Source organism: Protobothrops mucrosquamatus, unplaced genomic scaffold (assembly GCF_001527695.2).
Source record: "Protobothrops mucrosquamatus isolate PMUCROS unplaced genomic scaffold, P.Mucros_1.0 scaffold18, whole genome shotgun sequence".
NCBI lineage: Eukaryota > Metazoa > Chordata > Lepidosauria > Squamata > Viperidae > Protobothrops > Protobothrops mucrosquamatus.
The window spans coordinates 985,956-1,003,552 of NW_015386403.1; the positions used below are offsets into that span (position 1 = coordinate 985,956).

The 17,597-nt window shown below is 33.7% G+C and overlaps 1 protein-coding gene across 1 annotated transcript in view; it reads left to right on the plus strand.

Moving 5' to 3' along the window:
• The window catches only part of SATB1 (SATB homeobox 1), a 92,922-nt gene that overhangs the window by 26,940 nt on the left and 48,385 nt on the right, over positions 1 to 17,597 (plus strand). The window contains exons 7-8 of the mRNA XM_015810741.1: positions 6,955 to 7,066; positions 11,774 to 12,222. Coding sequence (XP_015666227.1) covers positions 6,955 to 7,066; positions 11,774 to 12,222 — 561 coding nt within the window. The remainder of the gene's footprint in view (positions 1 to 6,954; positions 7,067 to 11,773; positions 12,223 to 17,597) is intronic.

The window sequence follows — 17,597 nt, forward strand, 5'->3', positions numbered from 1 at the left end:
GAAGTTTCTTGGCGACGTTTCGACGAAGTCACATTCGTCATCTTCAGGCTAGTGTCTTCTGCTTCGTGCTTCTGGGCCCAGAAGCACGAAGCAGAAGACACCAGCCTGAAGATGACGAATGTGACTTCGTCGAAACGTCGCCAAGAAACTTCTAATTCTACGCGGGAGAAAACCCGAATAACTAAAGACCTACATACAAATACCCGTGAAAACCTAAGTGACATGGTTTAAGTTGAAAAAACTTGTTACTATGTACTTAGTGATGGCAGTTCTGGTTGCTGTTGTTAAATGATGAGTGCATGGATTGTTAGTGACCACAATATGCAACTTCCTGCTGGCTTCCCCTGTAACTTTGCTTCTTGAAAGAGAGGGAAGGTCACAAATCATAATTACATGATCCTGGGATACTGCAGTGTCATCACAAGCTGGGGATACTACAATAGTCATAAATACAAGGATCCATCATAACTACCACATTTATCACTATTGTAAATTTGGTCATTGAATAAGAGGTTGTTAAAGTTTATGATGCTTCTCATAATGTTTGAAATTGTCATTAATAATTTTCAAAAAATTAAGAACTTAACTATCTGTTATAGCTGAATGAGAAGGCTAAACAATGTGACTGTGACCTGTTGAATAAACTCTGGGATAAAATATTCTGGCTTGATGCTATAAAAGAACCTGGCCATTGTTTCCAGTTTGGACATAAAGGAAGCTATAATTAATTATGGTTTCCTGATCTGCTTCCTATTCCAATGAAAGAAAATAAATGTCAATGCGAATATATATGAAGCTAGATCACATTTCACTTTATAAAATAGAGATTTGGTTGCCTGAATATAACAACTGTAATTCTGGTGGCTCTTTAATATGTGTGTATTATTTATGTCATGAGCCTTATTTTAATGAATTAAAAAATACAGGCATTAAAAGCCAGTCAGAGTTCATTTTGTAAATGGGAGAGTAAAGGAACTAAGTTTGACAGGTTGTTCAGCAAGTGTGTCTTCAGCTGAGAATTATAAAATTAGATGCCCCTTTATATTGATAAGATATTGATAGGATACCTTTAAAATGTTACTGTTAACATAACATTTCGAAATTTGAAAATTATCCTTACGGAATAATGGGCAGAAATTTTTATATTTTACTCAGAATGGAAGGTATTTTAATGGTATGTAAGAAAGACCTGGGCCAGTTTGCCATGATACAACTAAAGCAACAGCTGGACACAACAAAAAGGGGCTCAGACAATGAGCCTGCATTTCCATGGGAGCTTTCCCCATAGAATAAAGTTCAGAGTGAACCAGAATCAATTCAGGATATTCACCATATAGGGTGAAATATATATGAGAGGCAGGGCAGAAGAGTTTCTATTAATCACACCAAAATGTGAAGGAAGCAGCAGCTAACTGGGTAATATTCATTGGGGAGAACAATCAGATGCTGGACAACTATTAGGACCTCATGCATAAACTCAAATGATACTTTGAACATCCCATATAGAGAATTGCTGCTAGTCAAGTGATCTGGAAGTCCAAACAGAATAAGATCATATATTTCAGATTTTAAATTATTTGCTTGCAATGTAAGCAACCAATTGAAATCTAGCTGTATTGATCAATTCAGAGAAAGTCTGGCTGAGGAGCTAGGAGAGGCAAGACTCCCACATTTTCTGGAGGAGCTGTATCAATGTTTTGTAATAATAGATACCTAACTGGATGATTTAAGGAAGGGAGGGAATGGTAAGGGGAAAATAACTTAAAGCCTGTATTCCCCCAAACCACCACCTCAGTGGCCTCCTCAACATCCAATGTGGGAGAATCCCTGCAACCAAGATCCCTGTCTTTAGAGAAGCAAAGAAGAATGTATCAAATCTATGCTTTTACTGAGGAGCCCAAGTTCACAGCCTGATGATGTTTGGTAAAGCATTAGCATTAGACATAGCAAAAGATGTAGAACTTATAAATCAACAGATCATGTAACCAATAAGTGCTCAGCTTGCTTTGAAACAACACACTGGCAAAACTTTGCTGATCCATTTCCAAGGAGCTCTGGGTTGGGGGGCTTTCCACCTTTTAAGGACAACTGTTGACAGCAGGAAAGCATATTTAATCACTCCTATTTTTGTTGCTTTAGATTCTAGGCAGAAGGTGGGACTTTCTGCTCTTGTAGACTTGAGAGCAACCAGTAATTTCATAGCTATAGAAATAATACAGAAACTAAAGTTGCCTACTGAAGATCTAGAAAACCCAATATTACCTGAGATGATTGATAGATAGCCACTAAGAGCAAGATTGACTTTATAGCTGGATCAGCAAAAGTACATTCATGTTTCCATTCCACTTCTGGTGGCATGAAAGATATGCAACACTTTCTGGATTTTGCTAATTTTTATAGGAAATTCATCCCTAATTTTGTTGACCATCTAAAACTGCTGACCCAACTCCTAAGAAAGGATCAGCAATTTTGATTAATCCAGGAGCAATACATAGGGACAGGACGGGTCAGGTGTAGAAATAAAGAGGTGTTTTAATCCTTGAAATGCTGTTTGCTCCTGGATAGGGATGCACAGAAGGGAGGGGAACATATTTACCATTGTATTGAGCACAGTGGTTACAATGCAGTATTGCAGGCTAACTGCCTACCGTAGGAGTTTGATCCTGATTGACTCAAGGTTGACTCAACCTTCTATCCTTCCAAGGTCAGTAAAATGAGGAACCAGATTATTGGAGACAATATGCAAACTCTGTAAACTGCTTAGAGAGGGCTGTAAAACATTGAAAAGCGGTATTTAAGACTAAGTGCTACTGCTATTGTTATTGCTATTGTGGACCTTTTACTCCGGTATGTTCCTCTCAGCTGAAAAAAACCTCTGATATTTTTTAATAAAGAATTGCTGGTAGTAAAAAAATGCTATTCAGTGATTGAAATATCTGCTGGAAGAAGCAATTCATCCTCTACAAGTTATACAGACCGTAAGAATTTAGAGGTTCTGTAAAACATTCACCTCTCAGCAAGTTGCTTTGATTTTTACAAATATTCTGGGCTTCCAAAACAATTTTTCAGATAGTGTCTCACCTAAGACAATTCAATGTATGTTCTCCCTCCCTCCCCCCTCTCTTTTTCACACACACACACACACACACACACACACACACACACACACACACACACACCATAATAATACTCCAGCTATGCAATTCAGGACATGAGGGCCAGAGACAAAACGATTCCTGATGGAGAGACAACTCTTGTGTAATTTGGGGAGTTACCAGCAGAAGAGGGGAGTGACCCAACTGCATTTTTTTCTCATAGTCCAAATTCAGTTTCCACTATGAACTCAGGACTAAGGCAATGAGTCTGAAGGGGAGAACTGTGTAATGGAATCCAGGAAAAAGTCTAGGGGAATGGGCCAACAAATGCTGCCTAGGGAATTATCAGATTAGCATAACTCATAGCTGTATACTGGACAGGGCAAAAGGCTCCGAAGACACCCTCTCTAGTGTAAAAGAAACAGAAGAATTGTATTTTCAAACTTGCAATATTCTGTTAATGTAACTGTACAATAAAATTGAATTAGCTCATCTGGTTGTATTTTGAATCTGGTCTACCTGATAAGTTAGTGGGTATTGTTTACTTTGTCTCTTTAAAAAAGCATCTATCTGAAAACAAAGACATGGGTTTTATAACAAGTAGATTCTTATTTGTATGCAAGCTTGTAGCATGATAAAATAACATAATTTTGTGTATTTTTTTACCACCTACCAATTAATGTAAACTTTCTGGGTAGAAAGGCAGGATACAGCAAGAACTGAAATAATAAAATGCCATTTCAAATCATTTTTCTAGTGTAAGAAAAATACCTAAGCTGGTTCACTTACATTTATAATCCATTTACCATATTTTGCTCCATGTGTTAAAAAAGATTTTAACCATTAGAAATGCAATACAATACATGATGGAACATAAGAGAAACTCTACAACAAGCTATGTCTGTAAAAGGAATGTTGCATCTTGCATACTCCACCTTACTTGTATAAACATATTTTGATATCTGTTTTTATAGATTTTGAGGTGAGGAAGACTTCGTTAAAAGAATTGTTTTTTTTCCTAGCAGTCACAATTTCAATCTTGCTTTACCTGTAATATGAAAGCAGATGGTCTGCATCTCTTTTGAATATTTATAACTATCAAAAACAATCTCTTGTTATTCACCCTTAGGCTTATGAGATGTCAGAACTGTTCTAGTAGAGAAAAATTGTCTTGGGTGTTTACTAAAAGAGGATTATATTAAGCTGAAATGACTATACATTTTCTAGTTTAATATTTGTTCATCAGCTGTTTAATCATATTTAGATAATAGTGTAAATAAGTTGTTGTAACTCTTGTCCCCTCTACTGATCTAGCTTGAATGCTTTCAATAAGCAAATACAAATATCTATTTATTTTCCTTCTTTAAAAAAATCAAAAAGACCTGTTAAAGTTTTGTAGAGATACTTTGAATTATCTTGAACATATGAAGAATATAGCCTAATATCTTTGTTCATTAGGTTATTTCAGAGAACATCTTTTTTTGAAATTTCCTGTTATATTATTTGGCATCCTTTCGTAAGCAGTACATTGTCTGTTTTAATCCACAAAGTTGTTCATAATTTTTTTTATCAAAGATGTGTATGACTAAAGCTTAAGATATTGTTAAAGAGGATAGAGGATATTTGGTTATAGTGGAGGATAAATGGATTTTTGACCTGCAGCTGAGCAATCACAGATAATAGATTTTGTAGTGGCTGGTTGAGTTGGCAGTAAAGCATGAACAGTTTTAGTTTAGATAATTGAACTGACCTGATTAATGTTGTTCTTTGTTGTTTTTCAAAAAGACAACAATGCACTTTCAAACACAGCCATTTATGATCGGAGAATCTATATTCAGGTTATTATAAACCTATTCTGAATGCAATCTAAAACATTGCATTCATTCCTGAAGAATGAATCAAATATAAAAAAGTTATCTTAACAAAATAAATAAATACAAGTAGATTTGCTGAGAATATATTTTCTTTAAGTTTGAAAATATATGCAAAATTATTTGGATGCCACTATTCTCGTTATATGCAATAATACAACTCCAAATATTGAATGAATTTTAAAGCTGACCAGATGAACCAAAAATGAACTTTAGAAAAAAAATTCAATCCCTATTGCCATATAGTTATGGAAGAAATAATTATAAATAATGCATTTGGCTGCAAAAGAAAGCTCAGACTGTGGCAGATGGTATCATCCCAGTGTAGTAGGGCTTTTGCATAGGTGGCACCATTTCAGATCAAATCTTCATCAGACAATCACAAAAAGAAATACAGCTACTGGGTATGTATACATGTGGGTACTTTTAGATGGTGAGTCATATGAACTAAAGTAAACTAACAGTAAATGTGGAGACAGGGTTCTATGAGTTTTTAAAATATTTTTTCTGAGTTATGTCTCAAGAAAGAGCAAAAGTTGTCATCAAATCATAGATACATCTACGGTACTTCTGACTCCATACTACTGATGCCATACCATATTCTAATTAGTTTCTTAGGCTTACAGATTTTTACATTTACAGCAAAATACAAAATAACTGAAATTGTCTAAGTTTTTGTAAAACTGACTATCTTTAAATGAATCTATATTCTGAAGCTGAAGAGAATGTAGCAAAGATTTTTGTTTCATCAACCTATAAAAAGGATTAATCAGTGTAAGGATGAATCAGTGATCATTTTGGAAGATAATGTATGCATATATGAAACAGAATGAATGCAATAATTCTTTGTAAGGATCTTCTAACAGTAATCTTTTAAACCTATATTTGTAATAAGATCATATAGATAGCACATGATGATGGCAATGTGAGGCTTAATAGTTTTGAAAGTATGCAGAAGCTCATTCCCTTGGTACTCTAATGTAGGCTCTTCAAGTTTGGACTTCTAAAATAAGTTGCCTTGTATCCGCACTTCACTATGAATAATTTTCATACTGTGTTGTTGTACTACGCCTCATTTTAATAGATGCATAAGGACATATGGCAATATAAACAATATAAATTTTAGCTCATATGCCCCTGAGTATAGCAATGATTATGATTGGATTGCCTTTTCACCTAAAACTGAAGAGGCAGAAGAACAGGGTCATGCATCCTACTATCACTGCTACTATTATTAAAGTGTACCAATCCAATGTAAAGTTTCAGGTCAAAAATAATATAAAAATGGTAGCTGAATTGCTCTCCTTTCTTTTAGACTGGATAACTGATTCATTCTGATTAATGTAAATTTTAAGTGTACAGTTTTCTTGGCTGTATGAAGGAATGTATGTATGTATGAACTGTATAAATTCAGAATACACTAGTGAGAAAGGAGAGGCATATGGTGTATTTTTTCCTCCTGGAAATAGATTTTTAGCAGTAATTCTAGAGATGATTTAGTTATGCATTGAAAATAGTGAAATGCATTTGAAAATTATTTCAGTACAATTAAGGCAAGTTGTTCATTCATTATGGCTTTTTGAGCAAACAACCTTCATGAAGAACAATATATGAACAATGTTGTATAGTAGTCTCCCATTTTGTTATCCCTCTTAATTTCATATAATTATAGCTTTCAGATATAAATTCTAGCTATGCCAAAACATAAACTTTCCTTGATTTGTAATATTTTTGCATAGTTGTTAATATTTTTGTTTTTCTTATATCTGTATATATTTATGTAGAACAGAATGTGATATTAAAACAATATTTAAACGTAATATAATGGCTGCTGAATATACTGCAAGATTTGCTGATATAAATGGTTTAAATCGTAACAAAATAAAATTGAATATTGTCTTATAACCGGGAATGTTACTGATCAAATAATTAAAATACTTTCTATTAAACATTGTAGTAATATAATTGGTCTTTCTCTTCTTTTTTAGAGTATGATATCTTCCATTGTGAACAGCACTTACTATGCAAATGTCTCAGCAGCAAAATGTCAGGAATTTGGGAGATGGTATAAACATTTCAAGAAGGCAAAAGATATGATGGGTAAGCAAAACGATCAAAGTTCAAGTGGTATTGTCTACATGCTTATGACTGAATACATTTTAAGCTTTGTCTGGATAGTAGAAATGGACTAAATTTTTATAGATCTGATAATGGTGTTTGATTCAGCAAATATTTGATAACATTTTGCAAAATATGGAAAGAAGGAAAGAAGAAAGAAAAGAAAGGAAAGAAAGAAAGAAAGAAAGAAAGAAAGAAAGAAAGAAAGAAAGAAAGAAAGAAAGAAAACTATCACATATGTTTAAATTTCAAAATCAGCCCTAAGTATGTACCACCCTTTCCATAGTTTGGAAAAGATATTTAACTTATTTTGCAAATTGAATATAGCCCATGGCTCTTACATGACATTTGTTAGTAATAACAGTGTGTAATATTTGCAATTATTATTGAAAATATTTTCAGAAGTATTTCATCTATAACAAGTGTTACAATATGTCCTAAATCAGTATTATATTACTTCCTTGTTTGTTACAAAGAATATAGAATTGGCAATAAGGCAGTCATATAAGAATTTGCTGCTGATCTTTATATACAAAATAAAGTAAACCATTTGCAACTGTCTGTACATGAGAATGGATACAACCTGAATTAGATAAAACATTGATTTACATAACTCTTATTTATTTCAGTGAATGTACTATAAATATAACAGAATTTGCATTGAGTCCATCTTCACATTCAAATTTAACAAGCTTTGTTTTTGAAACTTTACACACACAGAGTAAATAAACAGAAGTGTAATTAGTGATGCAACCTATATAAGATGTCATACTAGCCTATATTTGATAGTTATGATATAAATGTTGCACACAATTGTTAGTTGCACATAAGATTTTAGTTTCTCTGACTGAGATGTAAAAACATGAGACTTATTTAATTTCATCAGCAATATCATAAGTGAAGACATAATGTAATCTAGTTCAACAATATTTTGAGATACTCTGTGAAATTACTAATACAAATTCTAATACAAAATTTCAATTCTTGATGAGGCAGAAAAACTTACATGACTTACTAATTCCAGTCTTTTTAGGTAAGGTCTGGGTAGTAATCAACTTAGCAAAATGGGTATCTTTTATTATACGATTTTAACATTTGAAAATTTAGGCAGCATTTTCACCAGAGAGATTCAACAGGTACAGAAGGTAACAAATTACAGGACAGAAAAGCTACTGGCCTAAGAAGGAAAATGGAACAGACTGCAGGTGAAGTTATGCATGTTCATATTTGAAGACTGAGAAATAAAGTAATGGCTTGCCTATATGAAAATATAATTAGTCTTTGCGCATGTGTATTGTAACTAAAGAGCAATACTGTATACTACTACATTCCTTCCCGGAAGCACTACCAAGGCACTGAAAAGATTAGCAGGTGACATCACTGTTGCCCAGGCAATGCCCAATGGGGCTCCTGTCATGTCCCTATTATTTTCCCACTGAAGTGGTACCTATTTATCTACCAGCATTTGTATGCTTTCAAACTGCTAGACCTTGCACTCTCAAGTTTAGAACTGTGGAGCTGTCAAACTCTAAACGGTCTTCTGACTCAGCATTCTAACCACCGGTACCCCTATAGCAACACTATATACTGTAAGATAGACAGACAGACATATGGTACTCCTTTAAGATACTTTTTTGTTTGTTTATTTTTGTGGATAAGCTGAATAATGCAAATTAGAAATCTTTTTAGAATTCTAAGTGGCTGCACCATTTCTCCTGTCTTTCTTCACCAGATCTGGGCCTATGAATAAATGTCTGCAAACTCTAATACAGCAAATGGCCAATTTTGAAGCATTAAACACCCACTATTAATACTCTAATGCAGTTCAGCCTCCCACATAAGCAAAAGTGGTTGCTGATACTGCATGTTGCTTAATGCTCACAGGCATTTTTTACCCCAAACTTATACCACATCATGCTTTCTAATGCAAGAGTAAAAATGCTGTATATACTATATATATATTAAAAACGAACATTTTAAATTGTATAGATAAATGTCTAAATTCATACACAGAAATGGTTTGATGCATAATGAAAATATTTTAGGAATTGTGTTTTCATTTTCAGTTTTATGCTAGTTCACTTCTTCATTTTTCGAAATAGATTTTTTTCAATCATTCCAATAAAATATTGGAATGATTGAAAAAAATCTATTTTGAAAAAGTATTTACTTGTTCTAAGCTAAAAGTAAAAATTCCCCCAAAGCAAGGAAAACAGCTTCTGTATTGTTGTTAAGAAAGATAAACCTTTTCAGCTACTGTACTACATAAAAGAATTAAAGGCTCCTAGACAAGCAATAGGAGTAAATTGTTTCCTTTTAAGTTATGGTCTTTAAAGGCAACCATCCATCTGCAACAGCTTTATCAGTTTGGTTGCTTCAGATAATTAGATAATAAAGAGCAATATGGATGGACTAGGGTTCATATTTGCTGTTTGCCTGATTACTTTTAACACTTCAACAATTCTTGGAACATAGCTAGGCAATTTCCCCTCTGCATTTAGAAGTCAAATGTCTGTAAAGGTTTAAGAGTGCACCTATTGCACACTTTTTCAGACCCAGAGTCCGTTTTCATGGTCACTCTTGCTTTAGTCATATAATGCGTGGACTTGCAGTGTGCAGAGGCTGCCTTGAAGACTATCGAGAAGCTGAGCTGGTTCATCCATGTAACACCTCTGCTACCTTAATATCAAGTGAGCTTCTGCTGAAATTAAAAGTGCTCTAATCTTTTTATAATCTCTAAAAGCATTTTTGAACAGAGTTCAGCTACCTGAAGAACTACCTCTCTCACATCATTTCATGTCTGTGATATAGTTAGCCATATAAATGTAATTAAATAATTAAATAAATTTCTTCCTGCCCTGTAAGTTCTGATTGAGTACACGCCCTTCATGCTCCATCTATTAAGTAATATCTTTGGATGGATCTTAGAAAGTGCACCTTACCTATAATCCTATATCTGGTGTCTGGAATAATATGCCCTTGGCCTGCAAGGTTTTAGATTATTCTTAAAAACTTGCCTTTCTCCCCTTGTAAGGTAGATTGTGACTAATTGATGTGAATTGTTTGATGCTGTTGTAAACGTGTTTTTCTTACTACATAAAGCTGCTTTTGTTATTTTATTATTTTTAGGAATTAATTGGTTTTATTTGTTTCCTGATACAATTGGGTTTTTATTTGTGGTAGTCGTATGAATCAAAATTATAATAATAAACATAAATAACCCATAGGAATTTTGGTTCTTCTCTATCCTTTTCAACAGTATTACCTCTTTAAATAGAATCGGTATCTCAGACTTGGGCATTTTATGGCCCGCGGGCCACATCCAGCCCTTTGACTGTCCCTGTCAGGTCTGCGGTGACGGCGGCTGGGGGAGCGGTGGCTGCGGGGGGGAGGTAGTAGTGGCCCTCCACAACAGTCTGAGTTTCTCATGTGGCCCCTTGGGAAAATTAATTGCTCCCTCCACTGTATCTGCAAATATACTTACTGAAAAGTGCTTTGAGGGGTTGCCTTCCTTCAGGTAAATATAATATTGTCTTGTTGTTATAACTATATTAAGTATATTTTTCAATATCCTGATAAAAATTGAAAAAGTTCCTAATGTTCTTTCAATCAAATACATATACTTAAAGGTAGTCCTCTACTTACAACCACAACTGAGCCCAAAATTTCTGTTGCTAAACAAGACAGTTGTTAAGTGAAGTTAAGGCCATTTGTGACCTTTCTTGTCATGCTTGATAAGGCAACCACTGCATTTGTTAAGTTAGTAAAACAGTTGTTAAATGAACCTGGTTTCCCCATTGACCTGGCTTGTCAGAAGGTCGCAGAAGGTAATCATAGGAACCTGGGACATTACAACTGCCATATATATGAATCAGTTGCCAAGCATCTGAACTTTGAACATGTGATTATGGGAATGCTGAATCTGTCATTGTGTGAAAAACAATCATCTGTCACTTTTTTCGTTGCTGGTGTAACTTTGAATGGTCATTAAATGAATTATTTTAAGTCAAGGACTACCTGTGTATGTGTGTATATATATTTGTTTGTGTGTGTGTGTGTGTATACACACACATACATTTATAATATTATATTATATTATATTATATTATATTATATTATATTATATTATATTATATTATTATATTATATTATATTATATTATATTATATTATATTATATTATATTATATTATATTATTATATTAAAATTATATAAATATTTTAAGTGAAATGAATTTAAAAAACAAAAATAATGGGTGTCTGTTGAAAAGTGTGGAGATAGATATATGCATATCTATCTCTATATAAAAATAAATACAATATCATTTATATTTATATAAAAATATGGATACAAAATGTATAAAACTATCCTTATATATTGGGATCTTCTGGGAAAATAATGTAAAGTTTGTGAAAAATATTTGAAAAAACTCTTTGCTTGCATGTGAATCTGCTTCTTAAAGGTGCAACGAATCTGCTTTGAAGCCGAAGGTTTGTAGCCAGATGTGTGTTCAGAAAGAAGACATTGAAGAAGAAAAGATTTGCACATCCCTAAAGTATCATTTGATTAACATCTCTTGAATTGAATGCTGAGAATAAAGAGAGCAATGATCCAAATTCAGCTATTCTTTTTTATATATTCATTTATTTCCTTGGACCAAATATTTATATTCTGTTTTCTCCTTCTTAGCTGAAATGGACAGCCTTTCTGAACTATCACAACAAGGTGCCAACCATGTCAACTTTGGTCACCAGCCAGTCCCAGGAAACACTGCTGAACAGCCACCATCCCCCGTTCAGCTTTCTCATAGCAGTCAACCATCTGTTCGGACCCCACTTCCAAACATGCATCCTGGACTTACTCCCATTAGTCCTCAGTTGGTAAACCAACAATTGGTAATGGCCCAGTTGCTAAACCAGCAGTATGCAGTGAACAGACTTCTAGCCCAACAGTCCTTAAATCAACAGTACTTGAACCATCCCCCTCCTGTCAGCAGATCCATCAACAAGCCGTTAGAACAACAGGTCTCAACTAACACAGAGGTGTCTTCCGAAATCTACCAGTGGGTGCGTGATGAATTGAAACGAGCAGGAATCTCACAGGCAGTTTTTGCACGTGTGGCATTTAACAGAACTCAGGTTAGCCTTTTTTTAAAAAATGTATATAATTTATATAGAGCTGGTAGTTAACCACATATAGACTGTGGTCCCAAACACCCTTACTTGTGCTAAGAAATTTCTTTTTTCTTTTCTTTATCTTTATCTTTTCTTCATCTTTCTCTTTTCTTTATAGATCTTTTAATGGCAATTATTTGGGAAAGACAAAATCTTTTGCTAAGATTTTTAAGAACTATTTGATATAATTTCCCTTTATCCCCATATTATTATATCTTAAACATTCATCCTTATAAGGGTGCAAGTATGGATTTGTTTATCTAGATCAATTATAAAGCTACAGTAATTAAGAACTTTTTTTATCCACATTATTGGCTCAATTCACCTCTCTCTAAATTAATTACACTTTGCACATGCTGCGGTTCTGAACACATAGAAGCAGTAATTGCAAGCTGAAATCTTAAACTATATCTTTTAATATTACTTATGCAGGAGGAACTGTTGCTACCTAGCCAGCAGAGGAAAGTGAATCACATAATTCTGGAAAAAGAATTATGTGGGAGGAAATAGTTGTGTCTGTTTCTTCAATTGCATCAATACACTCAACAATAGATACTGCAGATTGCAACATTCAACCCTAAGCATTGTATTTCGGACTATTACTGTGCAATTATCTCAAGCAAATGGATTAGCCAAAACTAAATAGCAATCATTAGGTTACTTCAGAGCCTGCAATAAGGTCCTTTCATTTTTTGATACCTGCACAAACAGAAGATAAAACCGTTCAAGGATAACAAAAGGAAATTTATCCAAAATAGATACGTAATTAATCCAAGCTCTAAAGTTCGATCCTTCAATTATTTCTGAAGTATTAGACAGTATAAATATGTACCTGGCATCAAATATATATATCATATATACATACACACACACGCGCACACACACACACACATATATTACTTAAATACACTACTATAATCCAATATTTTATAGTTGTATAAAATTATTACTTGTGTAGATGGTGCTCCACAGACTCTTTCAAACTGGTTTTTTTTTCAGAGACTAAAGTATATATGATCCTTTTATTCAATGTTTTTATTTCAATTTTATTTCAAAAAGGAGACCCAGTGTTGTAAAACAAATGAGAGCAAATTAAATAGTATAAAAATACCACTTTGAAAAATATTCTGCTAAAATATGGCTTCAATACCTATTAAATAATTTTATTTTTTTTAAAAAATAATAGCTCTATAAGTGTAAATTGTGCCTAAAATTCTGGTCTAGAAACACTCTCTTACTAGGTAAAATTGAGTCTATTGTTCTCAGTCAGCTCACAGAATTCTTATTGTGGATAAAATAGGAATGTACACACCTTTGAGTTGTCCAGAAATATAGACAAGAATCCCTCTCTGAGGGAGATAGGTAGTTAAGAAATGAAATGAAATGAATGAATGAATGAATATCTAGTAAAGAAAAGAGACCATAACCCCTTGTATAATTGAACTATAATTTTCATATGACAATTGTATAACAATTCTTCATTATGAATAAAGTCAGAAATTCATATCTCTAACTTTTTAACAATCAAAAATACCAACTAAAAATATGTTGAATACTTGCTTAATAATTTCTTAATCTACTGCATTAGTAGCATTTCTAGGCTTCAAAATCTCCAAATATCTATTGCTATTTAAACCTTCTCCATCCTTTATATTTTTTCTTGCACAACTTAAACAGATTTTTTTTCTTTATAAAATTAATCAACTTCTTAGGACAATAGTTGGAGTTGTCATATATATATCAGATAAAGTTGCTTGGATTCATTCTCAGCTAGATTCTGACCTTGTCACAGTCCAGAGGAGATGTCTAGGGAAGAGTTTTTCCCAGTTATCTGGAATTGGTTTAAACATTTTGACCTGGAAAGTTGACAGGGTCCTCAAAAGCTGTGAGCATGGCCATTTGCTCTTTAGATTTATGACCTTCCTGGCTTGTTAAAGCAGCCTGAAAAAGGTCATGTTAGTGGGTTCTGACAGTGATTAATTCCTTTTTGGAACAAGGCGTTGTTCCTATACCATTAAAAAGGGTATCCCCACCTCAAGAAGGCATTACTGTACTGGACAATTTTCTTTCAGTATCTCACTTTCCTTTTGGGGGGGGGGGAAGATAGTAGAGAAGTAGTGCAACAGGTTCAGAGGGCCATGGAGGAAGCAGATTATCAGGACACTTTTCAGTCAGGATTCAGACCTGGATATGGGATAGAAAAATCATTGGTTATGCTCTTCATGACATTTTGGTGACCTTTGACACCATTGACTATGGTATCTTTTGGGCTGGGGTGAACATGATATTGTACTGGTTCCTTCTTTGGGTTGATTCAAGCTGATTATGATTGGGGAGGAGAGGTCCTGCTCTTGGCCCTTCTACATGGTTTCTCCTTTCCTTTTTAAGATGAGGCCATTGGGTAAGTGTATCTGTCGCCAGGGGTGAAATTATGCTGATAATATGCAATTGTACATCTTTACCTCTAATGAACTAAGTAATACCATGACTGTCTTATCCCAGTAACTGGAGATTGTGAAGGTCTGAATAGGAAACAACAAGCTTCAACTGTACCCTGGCAAGACTGAGTGGCTTTGGTTTGGGCCCTCTGATCCAAGTTTATGTCGTCATATGTGTTAGCCTTCAGTTGCCTAATCATCTTTGTTGCTTTTCTAGGCACTCTTCCCAGAGTCACAACATCAATGGTTATATGTACTTCTAGGACAGCGTATGTTACATCTCTGCTCTGTGAGCTGCACTGGCTACCAGTTTGCTTGTGTGTCCCATTCAAGGCCCTGGTTTTAACCTGTAAAGCCTTTTAGGGCATGGGCCCAAACTACCTGAGAAACCGCTCTTCCCACTTATATCAGCCTACTTAATCAGATCTTGCAGAGAAGGCATGCTATATACTATTGGTCAGAGATCTACATTTGGTAGGTCCCAGGAAATGTGCCTTCTCTGCTGTAGTGTCTGGCTTATGGAAGATCCTTCCCCCTAAAATTAGATTGGACCTATTCCTCTGGATATTCTGAAAGATCCTCAAGATATGATTGTGTGACCAGGCCTGAAACTATTATGGAACTGGATATTTGACCAGATGGCTCCATGGTTGAGGAGGTTATTTTTTTTTAATTCTCTCTTTACTTTGATTTTATTTTGGGTTTTTAAGATATTTATTACTACTTTTTTATATTTATAATTGCTGTTTTTGTATTTTTTTATTTATAGTTGTATGCCATTCAAAGTTGCCTTCAATAAGATGGGTGGCTATATAAATTTGTTTCATGAATAAATAAAACAAACACAAATAATTGCTTGATTTTTATAATTCAAACTTCATTAGCAAAGTCCAGCAATTTAAGATTTGAAAATAAAAAATATGACTCTTCAAGCATTTTGAAAGAATACATTGAAAATATTTGTGATCTTGGCTCCATAACTTTTTTCATTGAATATTGGAATAATTTTCATATTTCATCTACAAACTTTTATTAAATTGAATACATTGAAACTATGAGATGTTTCAGCTTAGAGGAATCATGAGGGTTGTTTTCACTTCTTTCACTGATGTACTGTATGTGTTGCTATTTTATCATAAGAACAATAATTAAGTGTAATTAATAATCTTAAGATTTCATTGAAATTGCTAAAAAATTATTTATGAATCAGCATGGATAGGCTTGTAGCCATAATTATTGCAGCCATTTTGCTAATACAAAAAAATCAATAACAAATGAAAACTGCACAGTTTGATTTTAACAATATAGTCTTTGATTTACGAACACAATTAAGTCAGAAATTTCTGTTGCTAAGCAGAAATTAAATGAGTTATTAAATGAGTTTTGCCCTATTTTACAACCTTTCTTGCCACAGTTGTTAAGCTAGTAACATGGTTGTTAAGTGAATTTGGCTTCCCCATTGACTTTGCTTGTTAAAAGGTCGTAAAAGGTGATCATATGATCCTGGGGACATTGCAACTGTCATAAATACATGCCAGTTGCCAAGCAACCACATTTTAATCATGTGATCATGGGAATGCTGCAATGGTTGTAAGTGTGAAAAACAGTCACAAGTCACTTTTTTCAGTGCTGTTGTAACGTCAAACATTCACTAAACGAATGGTTATAAGTTGAGGACAATCTGTAATTAAAATTAACAATCTTTCATTGTAATTTTATTTACTTATTAGATTTGTTTGCTTCCCATCTCACTTAGAGTGATTATCAGAGAAATAGTATCAAGTTCTTTTGCTGAGACAAACAATATCATAAGGTTATATTAATTTTTTTAATTGCTACATAGGTAATCTTTGTTTAGTTAAGTGAGACTATGATTGTGCTTATGATCATATTTCAGCTTTACTTTGCTTTACAGAACCGCGAAGATCATTAATGCAATGATTAGTTGTTAGGTTACTTTTTCATCACTATTGTAACTGTGACTGTCACTAACCAGGCAGTTTGTAAATGAGAACTACCTGTGTTACTATTGTACTTACTAGAGATTTTAGATATAATATTCAGACAGGTGTTTCTAAAAATACAAATATTTTTACATTACATTTATCAATGATAAATAATGAAACCAGATAAAACTTACAAAAATAATTGAATTTAGCTCCCTGTGTTTTTTAATGTCTGTCCCACTTGTTAAATAATGACCTTTTCATATTTAAGGAAAAGACCATTATGGATCAAGTGAGAAACGAATTTAAAATGCAGTAAAGGCCTATCCAGGTTACCAAGTTTGGTGTTCATTTCTTTCTTCTTTTTTCATTTCATGTTTGGTACCCTGTTTATTTTCCAGTAAAATGAAGGATGAAGATGGATTATTCAAAAATGATAACAGTAATGGACCATCTTGTAATGTTTTATTGAATTTGAGTTCTGCAAATTACGTGGTAGAGGGAAATTTGCCTGCTTAAGTATAAAAGAAATTGCTACTGTGTTCATATAATTCTTCATAGTGTAATTTAAGAAAAACTCACTACCCATATTACTGTTTGAGTAAAAGGTAAAAAGGTGCTATTACACTATCATGACAGCTCTCCTCTTGCTAATAAGTGACAAAGATAAATGTGTCTGCTTATATGTTCCTTGGCAGGACTCCAGATATGCGGGTGGAGTTTGAAAATAATGTTCCACCTGGATATGAGATTTCAATCCACTGCAATGCAGATAGCATACAGTGATGTTAAGCATATTGGTATTTGGGGGCGAGGGAAAGTTTCAACATATCATAGTTTTCTTTGGAGAGCTTTGAAATTCCATGAAGCTGATAAAAATCTTTCTGAAATAGTGATTATATTTAAAGATCAGACAAACTGTGAGCCAAAAAGCTGTGCTTTAGTTCTCTCATTA